This window comes from Thamnophis sirtalis, unplaced genomic scaffold (genome assembly GCF_051295495.1).
Source record: "Thamnophis sirtalis isolate CommonGarterSnake01/CBP01778 unplaced genomic scaffold, rThaSir2_p1.2 scaffold_2, whole genome shotgun sequence".
Taxonomy (NCBI): domain Eukaryota; kingdom Metazoa; phylum Chordata; class Lepidosauria; order Squamata; family Natricidae; genus Thamnophis; species Thamnophis sirtalis.
Window position 1 is genome coordinate 150,896,028 of NW_028261382.1, and position 19,346 is coordinate 150,915,373.

At 38.0% G+C, this 19,346-nt stretch overlaps 1 protein-coding gene across 2 annotated transcripts in view; it reads right to left on the reverse strand.

Moving 5' to 3' along the window:
- The window catches only part of THOC1 (THO complex subunit 1), a 34,822-nt gene that overhangs the window by 5,013 nt on the left and 10,463 nt on the right, over positions 1–19,346 (reverse strand). The window contains exons 5-19 of one of the 2 annotated variants that reach the window (XM_087707205.1): positions 17,571–17,689; positions 15,970–16,018; positions 14,511–14,606; positions 14,154–14,236; positions 13,592–13,665; positions 13,139–13,247; positions 10,450–10,581; positions 9,557–9,657; positions 8,176–8,242; positions 7,977–8,027; positions 6,983–7,053; positions 5,494–5,592; positions 4,954–5,019; positions 3,415–3,498; positions 2,783–2,930 (exon numbers count right to left, since the gene is read on the reverse strand). In XM_087707205.1, the coding sequence (XP_087563331.1) occupies positions 2,783–2,930; positions 3,415–3,498; positions 4,954–5,019; positions 5,494–5,592; positions 6,983–7,053; positions 7,977–8,027; positions 8,176–8,242; positions 9,557–9,657; positions 10,450–10,581; positions 13,139–13,247; positions 13,592–13,665; positions 14,154–14,236; positions 14,511–14,606; positions 15,970–16,018; positions 17,571–17,689 (1,349 nt within the window). The remainder of the gene's footprint in view (positions 1–2,782; positions 2,931–3,414; positions 3,499–4,953; positions 5,020–5,493; positions 5,593–6,982; positions 7,054–7,976; positions 8,028–8,175; positions 8,243–9,556; positions 9,658–10,449; positions 10,582–13,138; positions 13,248–13,591; positions 13,666–14,153; positions 14,237–14,510; positions 14,607–15,969; positions 16,019–17,570; positions 17,690–19,346) is intronic. The other variant, XM_087707206.1, reaches the window with a different exon arrangement.

Sequence of the window (19,346 nt, forward strand, 5' to 3'; positions counted from 1 at the left end):
GCCTCACCGTGGATGACTCTGCTTAACTGTTTAAAAAAGCCTCTAAAAAGCGCCCTCTACAGGAGGAGGCAGGAGAACGGCGTACCTCACCTACATCAGGAATTTTTAGGCTTTTAACCCTTGCTTAACTCTCCTCGAGTGATCATAAAACACCTAAAGACAGACTAGATGAGGCACATCGTTCTCCTGCCTCCTCCTGTAGAGGGCACTTTTTTAGAGGCTTTTTTAAACAGTTAAGCACTAAGCAGAGTCATCCACAGTGACTCTGGCAGTAACTAGCTCAGCCTGACCTCAGCTCTTGCCTTTTTCCTTTTACATTTTTTTTCTTTTCATGATGACAGTGGTGAGGCTCTGCCTCCCCTGCCTGCACGTCACTGCTGGGGAGGGAATGGTTTCATGTGCAACCTAAATCCTGTGTATGCCCAGATGAAGTTCTGCTTGCGCAGCTTAATATCTAACAGGCCATGGACTAATACCAGTCCACGGCCCAGGTGTTGGAGACCCCTGTCCTAAAATATCTCATTTTCCAGAGTACTGAGTCAAATCAAAATGCACAAGCCTTCATGTAGTCTTTCTCTTCATATACATTTTCATCTTGTGTTCTTCTAGATATCTAATATGTTAAAATATATACAGTGGAACAAAAATGTATTTAGTCAGCCACCAATTGTGCAAGTTCTCCCACTTAAAAAGATGAGAGAGGCCTGTAATTGACATCATAGGTAGACCTCAACTATGAGAGACAAAATGAGAAAACCAACCCAGACAATCACATTGTCTGATTTGGAAAGAATTTATTTGCAAATTATGGAGGAAAATAAGTATTTGGTCAATATCAAAAGTTCATCTCAATACTTTGTTATATAACCTTTGTTGGCAATGACAGAGGTCAAACGTTGTCTGTAAGTCTTCACAAGGTTGGCACACACTATTGCTGGTATGTTGGCCCATTCCTCCATGCAGATCTCCTCTAGAGCAGTGATGTTTTGGGGCTGTCGCTGGGCAACATGGACTTTCAACTCTCTCCAAAGATTTTCTATGGGGTTGAGATCTGGAGACTGGCTAGGCCACTCCAGGACCTTGAAATGCTTCTTACGAAACCACTCCTTTGTTGCCTGGGCGGTGTGTTTGGGATCATTGTCCTGCTGAAAGACCCAGCCAAGTTTCATCTTCAATGCCCTTGCTGATGGAAGGAGATTTGCACTCAAAATCTCACGATACATGGCCCCATTCATTCTTTCCTGTACACAGATCAGTCGCCCTGGTCCCTTTGCAGAGAAACAGCCCCAAAGCATGATGTTTCCACCCCCGTGCTTCACAGAAGGTATGGTGTTCTTTGGATGCAACTTAGCATTCTCTCTCTTCCAAACACGACGAGTTGTGTTTCTACCAAACAGTTCTACTTTGGTTTCATCTGACCATATGACATTTTCCCAATCCTCTTCTCGATCATCCAAATGCTCTCTAGCAAACTTCAGATGGGCCCGGACATGTACTGGCTTAAGCAGGGGGACACGTCTGGCACTGCAGGATCCGAGTCCCTGGCAGCGTAGTGTGTTACTGATGGTAGCCTTTGTTAAGTTGGTCCCAGCTCTCTGCAGGTCATTCACTAGGTTGCCCCGTGTGGTTCTGGGATTGTTGCTCACCGTTCTTGTGATCATTTTGACCCCACAGGGTGAGATCTTGCGTGGAACCCCAGATCGAGGGAGATTATCAGTTGTCTTGTATGTCTTCCATTTTCTAATTGTATGTCTTCCATTTTCTAATCCCACGGTTGATTTCTTCACACCAAGTTGCTTGCCTATTGCAGATTCAGTCTTCCCAGCCTGATGCAGGTCTACAATTTTGTTTCTGGTGTCTTTCGACAGCTCTTTGGTCTTCACCATAGTGGAGCTTGGAGTGTGACTGTTTGAGGTTGTAGACAGGTGTCTTTTATATTGCTAACAAGTTCAAACAGATGCCATTAATACAGGTAATGAGTGGAGGACAGAGGAGCCTCTTAAAGAAGAAGTTACAGGTCTGTGTGAGCCAGAAATCTTGCTTGTTTGTAGGTGACCAAATACTTATTTTCCACCATAATTTGCAAATAAACTCTTTCTAAATCAGACAATGTAATTGTCTGGATTTGTTTTCTCATTTTATCTCTCATAGTTGAGGTCTGCCTATGATGTCAATTACAAGCCTCTCTCATCTTTTTAAGTGGGAGAACTTGCACAATTGGTGGCTGACTAAATACTTTTTTGCCCCACTGTATCTCATGCATCAGGTGAATAGCAAAGTTGAGCAATGTTAAGTTGAAACAGATAGCAGAACTTAAATAGAATATACTTTGTTGACTTTCTTAATCATGGCTCTTAACTATTATGAATTTATTAACTCTACTATGAACATTTATATTATTAATTACAGAATGAGAGTGGAATATATCAGAATCTGGAAGTTAAGCCACTGTATTCAGTGGAATTTACTTCTGAGTGGATGGATTTACAGCACTAATTCATGTTAGGAAATTAAAATAACAAAAAGAGAGGTACTTATGTCGGTTCAACACACTCTATTTAGAAAGTTTCTTAGAACTGTTTTGCTTCTACTTTAAAAGCATACACAAAAAATAAAAATAGTACATTTTTACATGACATACATACATACATACACACACACACACACACACACACATCATATTTGTATATATTTATATTTTAATTATTTAAATTACAACAACACATTCATTGTATGCATAGAATCTTCAAAATAATTCTATGAATTAGACAATATTACTTACAGGTAATTCTTTAGCTAATTTGATGACCATGTTTTCAAGGTATTCTGGTAAACTTTTAAACTGTTGATTGGTTGGCTGAAAAAAGTGAGGACTTCTTCTTGCTAATAGTCTTAATGCTCTCCAGCCATAATTAGAATTATTCACAACCCTATGTTACAAAATCAGAATTAGACTGCTATTTGATCATTAGAAAACAAGTATTTTATTACAGCAAAATACAGGTAATCCTTGTACGACCACAATTAAGTCCAAAATATCGGTTGCTAAGTGAAACATTTCTTAAATAAACAGTGCCATTCTTCCGTAAGTGAATCACAGCATTTGTTGAGTTAGTACCACGGTCACTAAGTGAATATGGCTTCCCTATTGACTTTGCTTGACAGAAGGTCGTAAAAGTCATTGCAAGCATCATAAATAAGAGTCAGTTGCCAAGCATCTAAATTTTGATCACATGACCATGGGGATGCTGCAACGATCGTAAGTGTGAAAATCGGTCAGAAGTCAGTTTTTTCAGTGCCATTATAACTTCAGATGGTCACTAAATGAACTGTTGTAAGTCAAGGACTACCTGTATGTTTTGAATATATGCCTGAAAAAGCAGAATTATGAAAAAAATGATTTGTGGAACATACTTAAATTCTTTATCAACCATGTTTTCAGGATCTGCCTGTTCTATAGCTTCTTCAAAAAACTCTTCCAATGTTGGCATATATTCTCTAAAAAATAAAAGAAGAGTAAGTGCTTTATTTGGAAGGAAGACGTGTTTATTAAAACTATTACCCCCTCTCTAAAATAACAATAAAACTGTTAGTTTTTCTGCTTCAACTTCTTTATGTTTAGAGTGAGAAATCCTTTGCATGAGCAATTCAATAAGTTCAATTCAATAAAGCAATTCAATATTGAGATTATTCCTCTTACACTATGTAGCCTATCAGAAGGCACCTACATTCATTAGGAAAAAAATTATTCAGATTAAATTATCAAATGATAGCAGAATTCATTACATTAGAGTCAAATTAGTGCAAGTTGGAGAACTAATCCAATTTCCAGGTAGCCCTGTAAGTGGACACAAGCTATGTCCAAAACTGTTTTCTCTGCCAGGAGATCAGAGAAGAAATGTTTATTTGCCTCTTCCTAGACAGAGAAAGGCAATGCATGCAAGAAAATAATGAACAATCACTTCCTGTCTCATCCTACATAGACTTCCTGCCAGCTGCAATTGGAATCTAATCCTTGCTGGGCTTGGGCCTTCTTGAACCTTTTCCTAAGAGAGACAGTTACAGGACAGCTGAAGTATGATGGTAAATGCAGATATATCAAATGCTGACACTAACAAAAACAATTCCAATTACACAAAAGGAACTTGAGAAGGTTGTGCAAATGCCTTGCATAAGAATGTGTGGGCTAGAGATACCCTACCTTTAATCAAGCAAGTCATGAAACTTGATATAAAGGTTGCAAAAAAACCCCAACAACAGCCCTATTGATAGATTGAATTATCATTTGTCTATTTTCACATAGGTACCAGACTGCAAACCAGGAAATCATGACTTCCTTAACTGATTTCACAGGGTTGTTTTGGGGAAAATAGGAGCAGGAAGGAGTATTGATTATGCTTACCACCTTGAATTATTTATAAGTACAATAAAGCCAAAATTTAATAAATATGTGTCTTGCATTCTATAACATAATTTTCCCCAAGAAACAATTTTTGTTGATATATAAATAATCCAACCACCATGAAAAATATAGATGGGAACTAATTTATCAATTTGTTTTTCAAAAACCAAACCAATAACATATGACTAGATCTTGACAGAATACAAAAGATTAAGAGAGAATACACATAATATTCAGTATTTCATCCATGGGAAAGGGAGATAAAATTGTAATTATCCCATCCTGATAGTTATCTAAGTGCCACACCCAATAAATAAGGAGAGAAAAGCACACACACACAAAAAGAACATAAGTGATGTTTGGGGATTTCCTGTTTCCTTTCAATTGTGGTACAAGGGCAGATTTATTTTTTAACAGGATTCCCAATTTACAAATCAGTCTCGAGGAGCTGTAACATGATTAGCAAAATCATCTGCCAATCCCAGAGATCTGTAACATTAATGCCCCTAGAATATTAGTTTAGGAAGAGAACAAGAAGTACAACTACTCACCGATTCTCAGATTTACATGCTTCCATGTTATCAGGACATAAATTCCAGAGGCGAGTTAATTCTTCACTGTAACACAACGCACAAAGCACATTACTATTTCTTATATTTTGTTATTCATATGCCAATTATTTCTGAAGGCAACCACTCTTCCGTAAAAGGTATCAGCCTATGTATTTTTGTGTGCACAGATATCAGAGATGGAATAGATTTTATACCACTAACATTAGCATCATCAACATATAGCAATTGTGTTATTCAAAACTTTCTATATAACAACTAGCTTAGTACAGACAAGTTTCTAATTCTATGCTCTCATATTTCTAAAATAAGATATGATTTAACAAGCAATTCTAATATTGGTAAAATAAAAAATCTGTGTGATATTTTTTTATTTGTACATTTCTGTCCCGATTATCATTAAAAGTAATCAAAAACAGATACAATTTATTTTAAGCAGTACTTCCAGCCTTGCAATGTCACTTTGCATCATTTAATTTGCAATACAAAAGTAGAAATAAATTAATAAAGGACTGAACATACTTTCCCATTAGAATTTTTTTGTTAGGTCCTTTCCCTAAGAAATCTTCAGGAGCTGGTCTCTTTCTCACAAAAGGTCTCACTAGCTTAGAATCACTCGGTCTGTAAAACAAGATCATCTTAGAGTTAAAAACTACCAAGTGTAGGGTTCATACAGGTGGTCCTTGAGATATGACTGTTATGAAGCCTGCAGGCCATTAAGCAGAACAGTGGTGCTTCATGGGTGGAGAAGGCCCTTGGAGGCCTAGTGTAGGCCCAGTCTTCAAAGCCCCCTGCTTTGCTTCCTGCCCATTGAGACCCTGCAGGTTTTAGGCCCGATTTCCACCCCACCAGGCCCCAAACCAACCTCTTTTGGCATCATTTTGGCATGCACCTCATGAATGTGCAAAAATGGCTGCCACTTGTCAATTTCTATACAGATTGTGTCAAGGAACTGTGGGCATTTTGAAAATAAAGGCTGCTTCTGCAAGGCTGCTGGATGGCCAATGATACACAGAGGTATGGAGATCTTCAAAAGTTGTGTGTAATGGATGATGGGCATGTGGTGAGTAGGCCCAAGGCCTGCGGGGTCCCAAGAAACAGGCTGAGGCGAAGGGGGCCATGGAGGGGACCATTACAGATAATCTTCAAATTACACAATTGGGACCAGAATTTTCTTTGCTAGCGAGATAGATGTTAAGTGATTTTGACCTTCTTTGCCACAGCTATTAAGCAAATCCAGCTTCCCCCATTGACTTTGCATATTGGAAACTTGGGGAAATGGGCACAGAATATATATGGGAACAGGGACGACTGTATAGGAGAGCACTGATGGATGTGTGTGCAGAAAAGTGTGCAGGAAAGCTGGGGAAAGAAGGTGTGGGGTGTGAGCAAGAGCAGGGAGGCCTGGGAAGGAGAGCCCTGGTAGCTACGTACATGTATATAAGCAGAGGAAGGCTAGGGAAAGAGAGTGTGAAGTGTGTGTAAGAGCAGGAAGACCTGGGAAAGATGGCACTGGGGGACACATGAGATAGTGAAGGGGGGAAGAAGAGCACTGGTGAGTGTGTACAAGTGAGCAAAGTGGGGGAGAGGAAAGTATGATGCAAGAGAGCAAAGTACGGAAGGAGAGTGCATGGTGTGTGCGAACAAAGGAGAAAAGGAGGGCATGGTGTGTACAAGTGAGTGAAGAAAGTCTGGGATGGGTCCAGGAGACTTGTGACTGCCCTGCTAGCTTTCCCATTGACTGCACTTGAGGGAAGCCAACATGGATTGCTGGCAAATGGCAATCAAGTGAGCATGGGCAGCTTAGAACTGGTTGTAAGTGTGAACAGATTGCTAAGTACCTAGATTGCGATCAAGTGACTGCAGGGGTGCTGAAACAGCCATAACTTGGGGCACCAGTCATAATTGCTTTCATTCAACACTATCATACCTTAGAATAATACCAAACAAATGGTCATAATTCAAAAACTCCCTGAAATGTTGATTAAAAAGAAATGTTTATATACACAACCTTTCTTTCACAAAGCTTGGACAGCCCTCATTTTTCCATGAATTCCAATTTTCTTCTGTGTTTAATATATGCTGTAAAAGCAAAAATAATATGAGAGTTAGCAAAAAGCATAGCTTTTCTATCTTGCTGAACAGTAGAAGTGCTCCACTGAATGGAGAATAAATGTTAAAATCATTAAATATATAAATAATACTAGCTGATAACTGGGCATTGTCTGGGTATTTATTTATAGGGAGAAAATGTCCGGACAAACGTAATTTCTAATGTTGGATTTTCCCCCTTACCAGAGGGAGCCCCCTTGTGGAGTACTGTAAAACCATGGCAACTCCACTGCATTGTACAGTAGAAGCCATTTTACAGCAGTACAGTAGAAACCATTTGACGGCACAACAGGCAGTATTATAGCAGAACACACATCCCGAGGGGTGTCTTACGCCCACAGTATTTGTTTCCAGAGAGTAAGTCATCTGTGTACCAAATTTGGCTGAAATTGCTTGAGGCGTTCCAGAGTTATGCTGGAACATACACACAGCCATTTTTATACATATAGATTTTAAAAATTCAGAATTAAAAAAGAACCTAGTGGAAGAACTGAATTCAAAAATCTCAAAAGCATGAATTTATTTTCAAATGGTTACCGAGTAGGAGACTTGGTGTCAAAGAGACCAGCTTTACTTTAGAGGAACTAGAGCCCAATTACAATTGATGGTGTTTATCTAAAGTCTGACAGGAAGTTTGGTGTAGCAGCTAAGGCTTCAGGCTAGAAACTGGGAACCATGAGTTCTAATCCACAAATCTAGGCACAAAGCCGGCTGGGTGATGCTGGACTAGACCTTCTCTCAGTTCTAGGAAAGAGGCAATGGCAAGCCACTTCTGAAAAACCAATGCCAAGAAAACTGCAGGGACTTGTCTAGGCAGTCTCTGAGAATTGAACATAATTGAACAGAAGAAAGAAAAATCTAAATTTAATTGAAATTTTGAACAAAGCACTTACCTCTACCATTTTGGAGAACATTTTTCCATCAGGTGGGTTTTCTGATAGAAGCTGTAATTAAAAAAGCCACAAAAATCAAAAGTTGCAGCAGAGCAGCTAAAAATGTGACGCTCAACAATAAAGCTAGAATATAATATGGAATTTATTCCTAAAAGCACTATTGTAAATTTAGATTCACAACATGATTAATTCATCTGACCTGGTAAACTTGTTTTGTGGTAGCTTCAATCCACAGGGATTGTTCATCAGTCAGAATAAAGTTTGAACTGGGAAATAAGACACATATAAGTCAAAACATGCACAGTGCATTTTGTCCAGATTTTTCTTAAGCAGCAGCATTAATTGAGCAGAGTTCCATACAAATACTCTCATGTGGGAATTAGCAAGAAATTTCACTAATTTCTTGCTAATTCAGGCAACACTCTAAGTAGTTTTAATAGGTATGGGTGAGGGAAGAATCAATGAAATTTGCCACCTTCCTGCTATTGATACAGGACTGAAGTCTTATCTGTAGGAAGCATTTTACTAAGTCTACCGAGAATTAGTTTAAAAAAAAACACAATTGTATAACAGTAGCTTCTGTTTCTCTCTGACAGACAAAAATATGATGCTTGATGTAACCAAAACTAAGAAAATACTAACCTCATTGGTTTTAATTGAACCAGAAGTTGTGAATGCCCCAACACTGGAAGTCTTTAAGAAGATGTTGGATAGTCTTTTGTCTGAAACGGTATAGGGTTTCATGCCTAGGCAGGGAGTTGGACTAGAAGACTTCCAAGGTCCCTTCCAACTCTGCTATTGTATTTATTTGTATATTTAAATATTTAATTTTAGGCTGAAGATGTATGCTATTTTTCAGATTCTCCTGGTTCTTAAAGCAAAATAAATAATTCTTACTTTAAAATGCTATTCTGTATGAGGCTTGTTCACTCCAATCTTTTTCCAGCACCAGTAATTTAACTACTAGAGTTGTTAGACCCCTAGGGCTGGAAGGGATCTTGGAGGTCTTCTAGTCCAACACCCCCACCCCTTGCTCAAGGCAGGATACCACAGATGGGCAATTTACTTTCCCAAGGGGTCGTGTGAGAAACTGGGGGTATCAGAGAGCAGAAATGCAGAGAAGGTTATATTTTCTTTTTACAACTAGTTATCTCTCACTTGCCTTCAGTTACTTTTAATTTACTACATTAATTTACATCTTATTTCTGTGTCCACACCAAGAACACCAGTGACCTGAATATGCAAGATCACACAATAAGCAGGCAGCCCAGGTGTCGAATATATGCAGATTTCTATAAAAGCAGTGCAAATATGTATTTCAAAGTAGTATTGCAAAGTCTAAAAATTAGAATACAATAATTATAGATCAATAAGCAGTATAATCAAAGTCCATTTGCTGTATTCTTTCTATTTAGAACTTTGAATAGATCATGGATACATTCCAATGTGCGGTATTTAGAAGCAGATTCATACAATCAGACAATGATAGCAGTGAGTTGGATCACATATATTAAAGAAGTAAAGAAGTTTAACTACAAAGAGTCTTTAAGTCTTTAATTTAAAAGACTTAACTAGCTTACCTTTTAAACTTTACCTGTCCCTTTAAATACTGAAATAATATTAAATACTGCAATAGGATATGGCGGCGAAAATTGCTGTCACTCAACTGTAAATCCATCAACTATTAAAGAGAGAGAGAGAGACAGATAAACACACAGACATTCTTCAGTTTTCTATTTTTAATAATACAAAAAAGTAAGTAAAATGAAATTAATGGGACAAGTACAATTAAAATGGATGAAACAACACAAGTGGTTTGCTGCAGTAAAATGATTTTTGGAATCAATACTAGGTGCATACATAAAATATTAAATTTAAGTATGAAACTTAGATTTTAAAAAATGAACTTTTCCTACATTGAGTTTAAAAGAATAATCAAACATGAAAAGTCTCTTTAACTGATTCTTAAAGGCCACAGTTGTACTTGTGTTAAGAATCTCACTTTATTAATCTTGTTTGTAAAAAAAAAAAAAAAGTCACAATGTTATTTCTGGGAAATGAAATAGCCTTAGCTAAGTACATTGCTGAATACCTGGGTTGGGCAAGCATAACTCCAGGGACACACCTAGCCATCACATTTATCAACAATCTTAATCCCAATTACATACTAATCTTGTAGATAATGGGTCAAGTAGTTTTTGAATAAAAATCTTTTTTTCATGCTTCACCCAAAATGACAACTTCCTTCCAGGATGACTTCTGCCAGGATGAATAAAAATCGACATTTAAAAAAAAATCATTTTTTTAAATTTTAATTGGATTTTTAATTTTAATTGGATTTTTTAAATCAAATTTATTTTAATAAAATGCTTTTGGAGTAAAAATATATCTAAGGATAGTTTTCTGTTTAAGACACATTAATAATTTAGTTTATTCACTATGAAATGGAGCTTAGTTATATAGAAAAACATACCTTTTCACTTGTAAGAAATTTTGCAAAATAAACATGCTCTCCTCCAGTTTTCAGCTCTTCTAATTTTTTTCTTGATGCCTGAGTGTCATCCAACTTGTAGCTCTCAAAGACAGTTAATACTTCTTCTGAGTACTTTTAAAATAGATCACATAAAATGCAACAATCAAATTACAGCCTCAGAACAGAAGTGAGATTTGATGAGATGCAAATGATGCTGGTCTACTCTCTTTTATTTCCATTACCTACTGTCCAAGAATGCATTTTATATACAACTACATTAACAAATGACTTCCAGTAAAAGAAGGCTAGAGACCGAAGACAACAAAGAGCCTTTATTAGGACTTATTTAGTGGCGATACGGGCGGCAAAATGTACTCATTTTTCCGCTCTTAATGCGTCCACAGAATCTCGCCCGGCTGCCCTGTTTAGGATAACCCGCTCCCTCCTGAAAGGGAGGGATGCGGGGGAACTCTTACAGGGAAGGGCTGAGGAATTTGCTCAGTTTCTGTCGGACAAAGTCACTCAGATTCGGACGGACCTGGACTCCACTTGGACAGTACCAGCGGAGATGCTGAGGGAGGGCCTTGATCAGATTTCTTGGAATGAGTTCCAGCTTGTCACCCCTGAGGAAGTGGACAAGGCCATGGGAGTGATGACTGCCTCCACCTGCTTACTGGACCCGTGTCCCTCCTGGCTGGTCTCGACCAGCAGGGAGGTAACACGAGGCTGGCTCCAGAGGATCGTGAACACCTCACTGCAGGAGGGATCTTTCCCGCAACCTTTGAAGGAAGCGGTGGTAAGACCGCTCCTTAAGAAGCCTTCTCTGGACCCAGCTATCCTTAAAAACTATCGTCCAGTCTCCAACCTCCCTTTCTTAGGGAAGGTTGTTGAGAAGGTGGTGGTCTTTCAACTCCGACGGACCTTGGATGAAGCAGATTATCTAGACTCCTTTCAGTCTGGTTTCAGGCCTGGTTACTGCACCGAAACCGCCTTGGTCGCGCTGACCGATGATCTCTGGCGGGCCCGGGATAGAGGACATTCCTCTATCCTGGTGCTCCTTGACCTCTCAGCGGCCTTCGATACCATCGACTATGGTATCCTTCTGCGACAGCTGGAGGAGGTGGGAGTGGGAGGCACTGTTTTACGGTGGTTCTCCTCTTACCTGTCAGGCAGGTCGCAGTCGGTGTTGGTTGGAGGACAGAGGTTGACCCCTAGGCCCCTTAAATATGGGGTGCCGCAGGGCTCGGTCTTGTCCCCCCTCCTATTTAATATCTACATGAAGCCACTGGGTGAGATCATTCGCCGGCACGGGATTAAATACCATCAATATGCGGTCGATACCCAGCTGTATCTCTCTGCCCCGTGCCAACTCAGTGTAGCGGTGGAAGTGATATGCCAGTGCCTGGAAGCTGCCAGGGCCTGGATGGGAGTGAACAAGCTTGCACTCAATCCTGACAAGACCGAGTGGCTATGGATGTTGCCCCCCAAGTACAGTCCAGATATTTCATCTCTAAGCCTGGGGGGTGAAATTTTACACCCGTCAGAGAGGGTCCGCAACTTGGGTGTCCTCCTGGACTCGCAGCTGACACTTGAACATCATTTGTCAGCTGTGACCAGGGGGGCTTTTGCCCAGGTTCGCCTGGTGCACCAGTTGTGGCCCTACCTGGACCGAGAGGCACTTCAAATGGTCACTCACGCTCTCGTCACCTCAAGACTTGACTACTGTAACGCGCTCTACATGGGGCTGCCCCTGAAAAGTGTCCAGAGACTACAACTGGTCCAGAATGCAGCCGCGCGAGTGATATCGGGTGTACCGAGATACACCCATGTTACACCTATCCTCCGCGAGCTGCACTGGCTCCCTATCGGTCTCCGAACACGCTTCAAGGTGCTGGTTATCACCTTTAAAGCCCTACATGGCCTAGGACCTGGATATCTGCGAGACCGTCTTCTGCCACATACCTCCCAACGGCCGATAAGATCTCACACAATGGGCCTTCTCCGGGTGCCGTCGACCGGACAATGTCGGCTGGCGACTCCTCGAGGGAGGGACTTCTCTGTAGCTGCTCCGACCCTATGGAATGACCTACCCCCAGAGATCCAGACCCTTCCCACTCTCTCGGCCTTCCGAAAGGCTACTAAAACCTGGCTATTCCGGCAGGCCTGGGGCTGTTGACCTCATGAATGAGGTCCAGCCCCACCTAGATTGAGTGCATGACGTGTTTCTTTTTTAATCTGTTTCTCTTCCCTATTTTTAATTTTTTATATTTTTTAGAGTTGTATCTTGTAAGCCGCCCAGAGTCCTCCGGGATTGGGCGGCATATAAATTCATTAAATTTCAATTTCAATAGAGAACCATTACAGATAAAATCCCCTTAAATAAATAGTCATTTGTACTGTGTTGTCTGCAACTCTTAATTAATGATCCTTCCATACATTCTAAATTCATAGGCACTGTATTAAGGCATGAAAGCTGTTGGGTCACTTTGGGCCAATTCCTTTCTTATAGCCCAACTCACATCAAATGGTTGTTGTGGGGAAAATAGGGGGCAGGAATGCTGGATATGTTCAACCTTCTGAGTTATAAAAAAGTGGCTTAAAATAACAATAATTGTTTTGCTTGGAATTTCAGAAGTAATACATATTTATATACCCCCAAAATGGAAAGGAAATATAATAAGCACAATACCTTAAGAAATATTTTCCATGAGACTTTTTCATAGCACTGCACAGGATTTCTGAAGTAATCTTGAAGTGACCAAAATTTTCTGTACAGATTATAATCTATTGGAATGGAACTGACAAAAAATATTTACAATATATTCCTTCATAAATATCTCTGGCTATCATTGAAAAAAATGGCACATTTATTATTTAAAAACATATATACATACATTTGTCCTATTGATATTATATAAACACAGAAATGAGAACTTATTCAATGGATAAACATCTTTGGATCTCAATAAACATGGCCATGACCAATAATTTCCCCTATTTAATAAGATTTTACTAGACTTTCATAAAAATGGTACAGCAAATATAAAAGTTATAGGCAATCTTTTTAACAGATATAATTCCAATAGATTTCATACGTTTTCTTTTATTTCACAACTGAGAATTTAAATTTATCTCTCCTCACCAACTTGTAGGAGCTTCATCATCTCCCATTTCACCTTCTTCCACTTCCATTCCTTCCTCTCTCTCCTCTGCATGCTAAAGTCACAGAATTAATTTAACATTAATTTCCATTCCATCTACATGAATAGAAAACTTTTCTACTCGTTCAAAACAAAGCACTAACATTTTGTGCAGTTACTAATAGAGGAAGAAGCATATTATATTATTATACTTATTTAAAATTGGAAAATTAAATAATCAATAATCTGCTGAAAGACTTCAGTGGTTACTCAAACAGAACAGACCTTGAGTATTTTTAAAATGAATACTGAAATTGATTTCACAAATTGGGAAGTTCTTTTTTCACTTCTGCATCTCCACCAAAATTTGTTCCTTAAGGCTTAAGCAACTGACATAATTCATGATTTTGGTGCAATATAAATTAAATAATAGACTGTGAGATACTTTAATGTCTAAAATCACTTCATGCTCCTTCTTTTGAGAGAATTACAGCCTGCATATTATATCTATATTTTCCAAGTTTTCCATATTGTGTGCCTAACATAGAATAATAAAAAAATAACCTTCTGTCCAAGAGTGCTGTCTTGCTCACTGGTATTAAAAACTGTGATGTTTTCCAAATTAAATTGACTTTGCAAGTTAAGCCCTGTAGGGGGAAAAATCTGATCAGGCAAAATAATCTGAAATGATATTTGCAAATATCATAGTTTTCTGAGCAGTTTCTAAATAATCATACAATATTTCAATTTTTTAAAAATGCAGACCGTATTTTAAAAAATTTGGAGAAAAATGTCCTGAATGTGATAAATTACAGACATAAAATTATATTGTAAAATTAGGACCAAATTGGGTTTGAAATATATATGATGGATCTGTTCATTGTATTGCTGTTCATGCTGTCACTTAAAAAAGAAACTTACCTGATTTTTCTGAAAGAGGAAATAACCTGGCCAAGAAGAGTTGAATTCTTCCACAAAAAACCGTATTTTGTGATTTTGAAAGTCTTCTTAAAAGATCTTAATGATATCAAAGAAAAATATATTTAAGTTTCCAACATTTTAAAAATATTACAGGGATAGACTCTGATATCAAACAAACAGCAGAAAATATTTTCCACTAATGCATTCTCTTTAATCTCCTGTTTTTTATTTATTTTCCACATGGAAGGAACTGAACTATCTGGAGTAACCTTTGAGTAAATATTCTAAAGATGATGGTGTTACTAAGTTGCATATGTACACAGTTCTATATCGTTTTCAGATAGATATATTATTGTTCAAATAAAAATGCAGATATGTCAAGCAAAAAGTGTTAAATAAACCAATACAGACAGTCCTCAACTTATGACAATTGAGTCCAAAATTTATGTTGCTTAGTGATAAATTTGTTGAGTGAGTTTTGCCCCATTTTATGATCTTTCTTGCCACATTTGTTAAGTGAATAACTGCAGTTGTTAAGTTAATAACAGTTATTACCGTATTTTTCAGAGTAGAAGACAAATCAGAGTATAAGACGCACCAAGGTTTTGAAGAGGCAAATTAAAAAAAAATGTTTTTGCACTCTTCAAACCTCCCAAAAACGGCCCGTTTTTAATCAAAAAAGGGCCCTTTTTTTAAAAAAAAAGGCATGAATACCCTTTAGGAGGCTTGCAAAGTGCTCCTGGGGGGGGGGGGGGGTGCCTGCCCAAAAAAACCTAGCACAAAGCAGCTTGTTTTTTGTGGAAATGGGCCTGTTTTTTGTCAAAAAACCTGCATGCATAGCCTTTAGGAGGCTTATAGAGTACTCCTGGGGGAATGGGGGGGGCAAAATTGAGCAAAAAAAAAACCCGTTTTTCACTCATTTCTGCCTTCCCTTGCCCCTAGGAGCTCTCTAAAAGCCTTCTACAGGCTCTGCATGGCCATTTTGGTCAAGGGGCAGAGTTTCGGAAGGCAAAAAATGCTGTATTCAGTGTATAAGACGCACTCAGATTTTCAGCATCTTTATTTCCTCTTTCAGGGAAAAAGGTGCATCTTTTACTCCGAAAAATACGGTAAGTGAATCTGGCTTCCCCATTGACTGCTTATCAGAAGGTTGATCACATGACCCTGGAACACTGCAACCATCATAAATATGAATCAGTTGCCAAGCATCTGAATTTTGATCATGTGACCATTGGGATACTGCAACAGTTGTGTGAAAAATGGTCATAAATAACTTTTTTCAGTGACATTGTAACTTTGAATGGTCACTAAACAAACTGTTATAAATCAAGGACTCCCTGTAATGTTTCATTACAGAATTATGTAACAGTAGGACATGAATAGAGTTTTAACAAGAAGCATTGAAAATTACACTGAAGGCTGAATCTTCATTGGCAATGCTAGGAAAAAGGCTACTCACCATTGCACATTCTCAGTAAATAATTCTTTCCCGCAGAATAAAATGTGTTCTAAAAATAACATATAATTCAACATGATATAATTAGCTGATATTTAAAAAACAGGATGCAGTTAATTATATTAGAAAGATAATTGGAGTAGGATTATGAATAGTCTCTCGTGCTATAAAATATATATTTCAAGCAAACAGGGAAGAATGTTTATATTTATTAAATATTTACAATAGGCCATTGTAGTTACACTGCAGCAAAAACACTTCTCACAAAACCACAGAACAAAATATATCTAAACATTCTATTTCAAATCAAACTGTAATTTCAAAGCAGAATAAAAATAAAATGCATTGATTTTTCTAAATAAGAATAAAGCAATTTATTTTTATTGATAATTATTTTTTAATAAAATACAAAGAGAGCAGGAGTTGACATGCATCATACTGAGGTTATTCCAATGTTGTGCATTGTGGACAAAAATTATTGGCTCAAAACAATGGTTGAAAAACAGCAAATCAAACAATGTTCTTTTGGTCTATCACCAAATCATATACTTATCAATGGTATGAATGATCATAAAATAAGCCCAGCTCTAACCTCACAGAACACATGTATTCCAACACAATTAAAAAGACTTAAAAATAGTCTTATGCCAACTATACATTTCTCTTTTTTAATCTAACAAGCTATTATGCAAAATTTGGCTTTCTTTATGTATTTGTGTCTGTATCTTTGTGGATATGAACTGGCTAGCAAAAAAGAGGATTGTGACACATCATAAGATTGGGATAATGAGAGAATGTGCTTCAGAAAACAGAATTTAGAAGGACATGTTCTTTTGATTCAACCTCCTCAGAAATGCAAAGGCAAATTCTTTTCTTACGTGGGATTTTGTTCTTCCTGAGTAAGGTATTTTACCAATAAAAATAACTAAGCTGAAGACAAGAGCACTTTGTAAGACTTGTATCTAATTCACACTCGTAGCAGTTTTATTGGGGGGGGAGGGGATTTTAAAAATCATTTGTGATTGCAAATACTAAATTGAATACTTTATACTAAGTTAAAAAGGCTGATAAAGTATCACAGCGAGTTACAAGTATGTTTTAATCCATGAACCAAAAAAATATTGTTATATTTTTAACCACAATTTTGAGAGGTCATCATAGTCCACTTACAACTATCTAAAAACTTCTCTAACTTATTTGCTAGCAAAATATACAATACTAATGTATTGTATAAACAAGTATTTTGGGTTAAACATCCAAAAAATGTTGGATTTAGGAATGGTATTAAAGCTGTGCAGCCAGTGCAGTCACAAATAATCTCTGGCCAGTGGATTTAATAAAGCTTATGAACGTTGCAAATTTTTATCTTTTTTTTTTCAGAATCCCACCCAGTGCTCAAAAATGCTTGATTCTTAAATATTTGCACTTCTTTCCTACAATTGACAAATGACATGATTAAATACTTAATCATTTAATAGAGAGTGATCAATTTATATTATTCCAAACAGCATATCTGTTTGTTTTACATAATTCTTGCATGCTAACCAAATTATTCACCTATTCATCTATTACAAAAATGAACTTTTCACAAATTCCATACTTACTGATTTCCATGTGGTAACGTTTTTTTCCACAAAAGTGAAAATTCTGTCACACTGATCCAAAGGAAGGCAATCCAAAACATCTCCCAAGAGCACAAAAGGCGTTGATGCAGTACAAATACCTTCAGGGGAAAGAATCTGTTTATATGTCTGTCAAAATGATTTCTCTTTATAAAAGGTAACAATGGGCATTTTTTCAAGAATCTTGCTAGCTACCAATAATAATACAGACTTTGATTTTCATTGTTTAATATAAACTGCCTTTAAAAATATTGTAAAAGTAATCCTTGATTTACAATTATTCATTCACCATTCATTCAAAATTACAGTGTTGAAAAAGTAGACTTTATGATCCATGCTCAAAGTTATGGCCACTATAGCACCCCTGTGGCCATGTCATTAAAATTGGTCACATAGGTGAGGTGCTTAGTAGCCCACCTTCACTTACATCTACTGGGCACTGCAACTCCTACCTATTCCCTCCCATCTATGTCCTTTTGGCTGCCCTGCACAGTGGCACTCGTCATCAGCAGCACCACGGCTGTGGCTGAAGTTGAAGCAGAAGGGAGCTTTCAGCAGTTTTGGCCAGCTGCCATCAGTCCCATGATTTTACTTTAGCTCCAGTGCTGTCACTGCAACTGAAAAACGGTGCCTTAAACCCACAGCCAGCCATGATCACTTGTGTTTGTGTCGGCTGCACCAAGGCACTTCCGGACTGAAAGAATTAGCCAGTAACATCACTGTTGCCCAGGGGACTTCCAATTGGGGCTTCCTTTCATGTCCCTGTTACTGTTAGCACCAAAGTGGTATCTCTTTATCTACTTGCAATTGCACCCTTTTGAACTATCAGGTTGGCAGGAACTGGAATGAATGATGGTAGATCACTCCATGATGTAGCAGCCTTCAGGTCTCAAATAGTGCCATCATTGCACAAATCTCTCATTTTGCTGAAGGCCCCAATCCTCTACTTCAGGCCCAGACCCAGCGCTGCCATTGATGTAAGTAAGATCTTTATTACGGTCAAAGACCAGCAATATACATTTATCTTTACACTATATTAAAAATACTAACATTAAAATATAATTAAAAGTATTTACATTAAAAGTGGATAATAACATTATGGTCCAAAGATTGTTAAAGGTATGTCCAGATAATTGGTACAAGATGGTACTATACTGTAGCCAATTTTTTTCTTATGGACATTGCAGCAGCACAGAACATTGCCACTGTATAGGTGGTAACCGGGTTAGTGTCCTGGAGGAGAAAGCCTAGATAAAAATTGTCTGTCCTCCCTGGCAATCTCTCTAATAAGGGGAGTATATAAGCAGACCTTCAAGCTCTGTATAGCTTGCAGTGTAATAGTACATGTGAATTATCTTCCACTTCTCTTTTACCACATATACAAACGTGTTCGGCTATAGGTGTTCTCTTATACCTGCCCTGGAGGAGTGCTGAAGGAAGAATGTTAAATCTGGCTCTGAAGAAAGCTATTCTTTGTTTTGGAGAGATCAGGTCATTTAGATATCTTGCCGATTCCCACACACCCTGTTTGATTCTGTCCCTACTGTGGAAAGGCAACCTATTTAGTTCTTCTTGGAACTCCATGTCCCTCATTCTATTGATTACTACTTGCTTTGCTTGCTCAAAGCCTAGGGACATTAAGAATAATGGTGAAAGCCCATAAGAGCCTAGCTTGTGATCAATTGCTTGTTTCCAGGGGGAAGGGAAATTGTCAGTCAACACTAGTGGGGACAGTCCCTCTGGAAAGAAATGCATTTT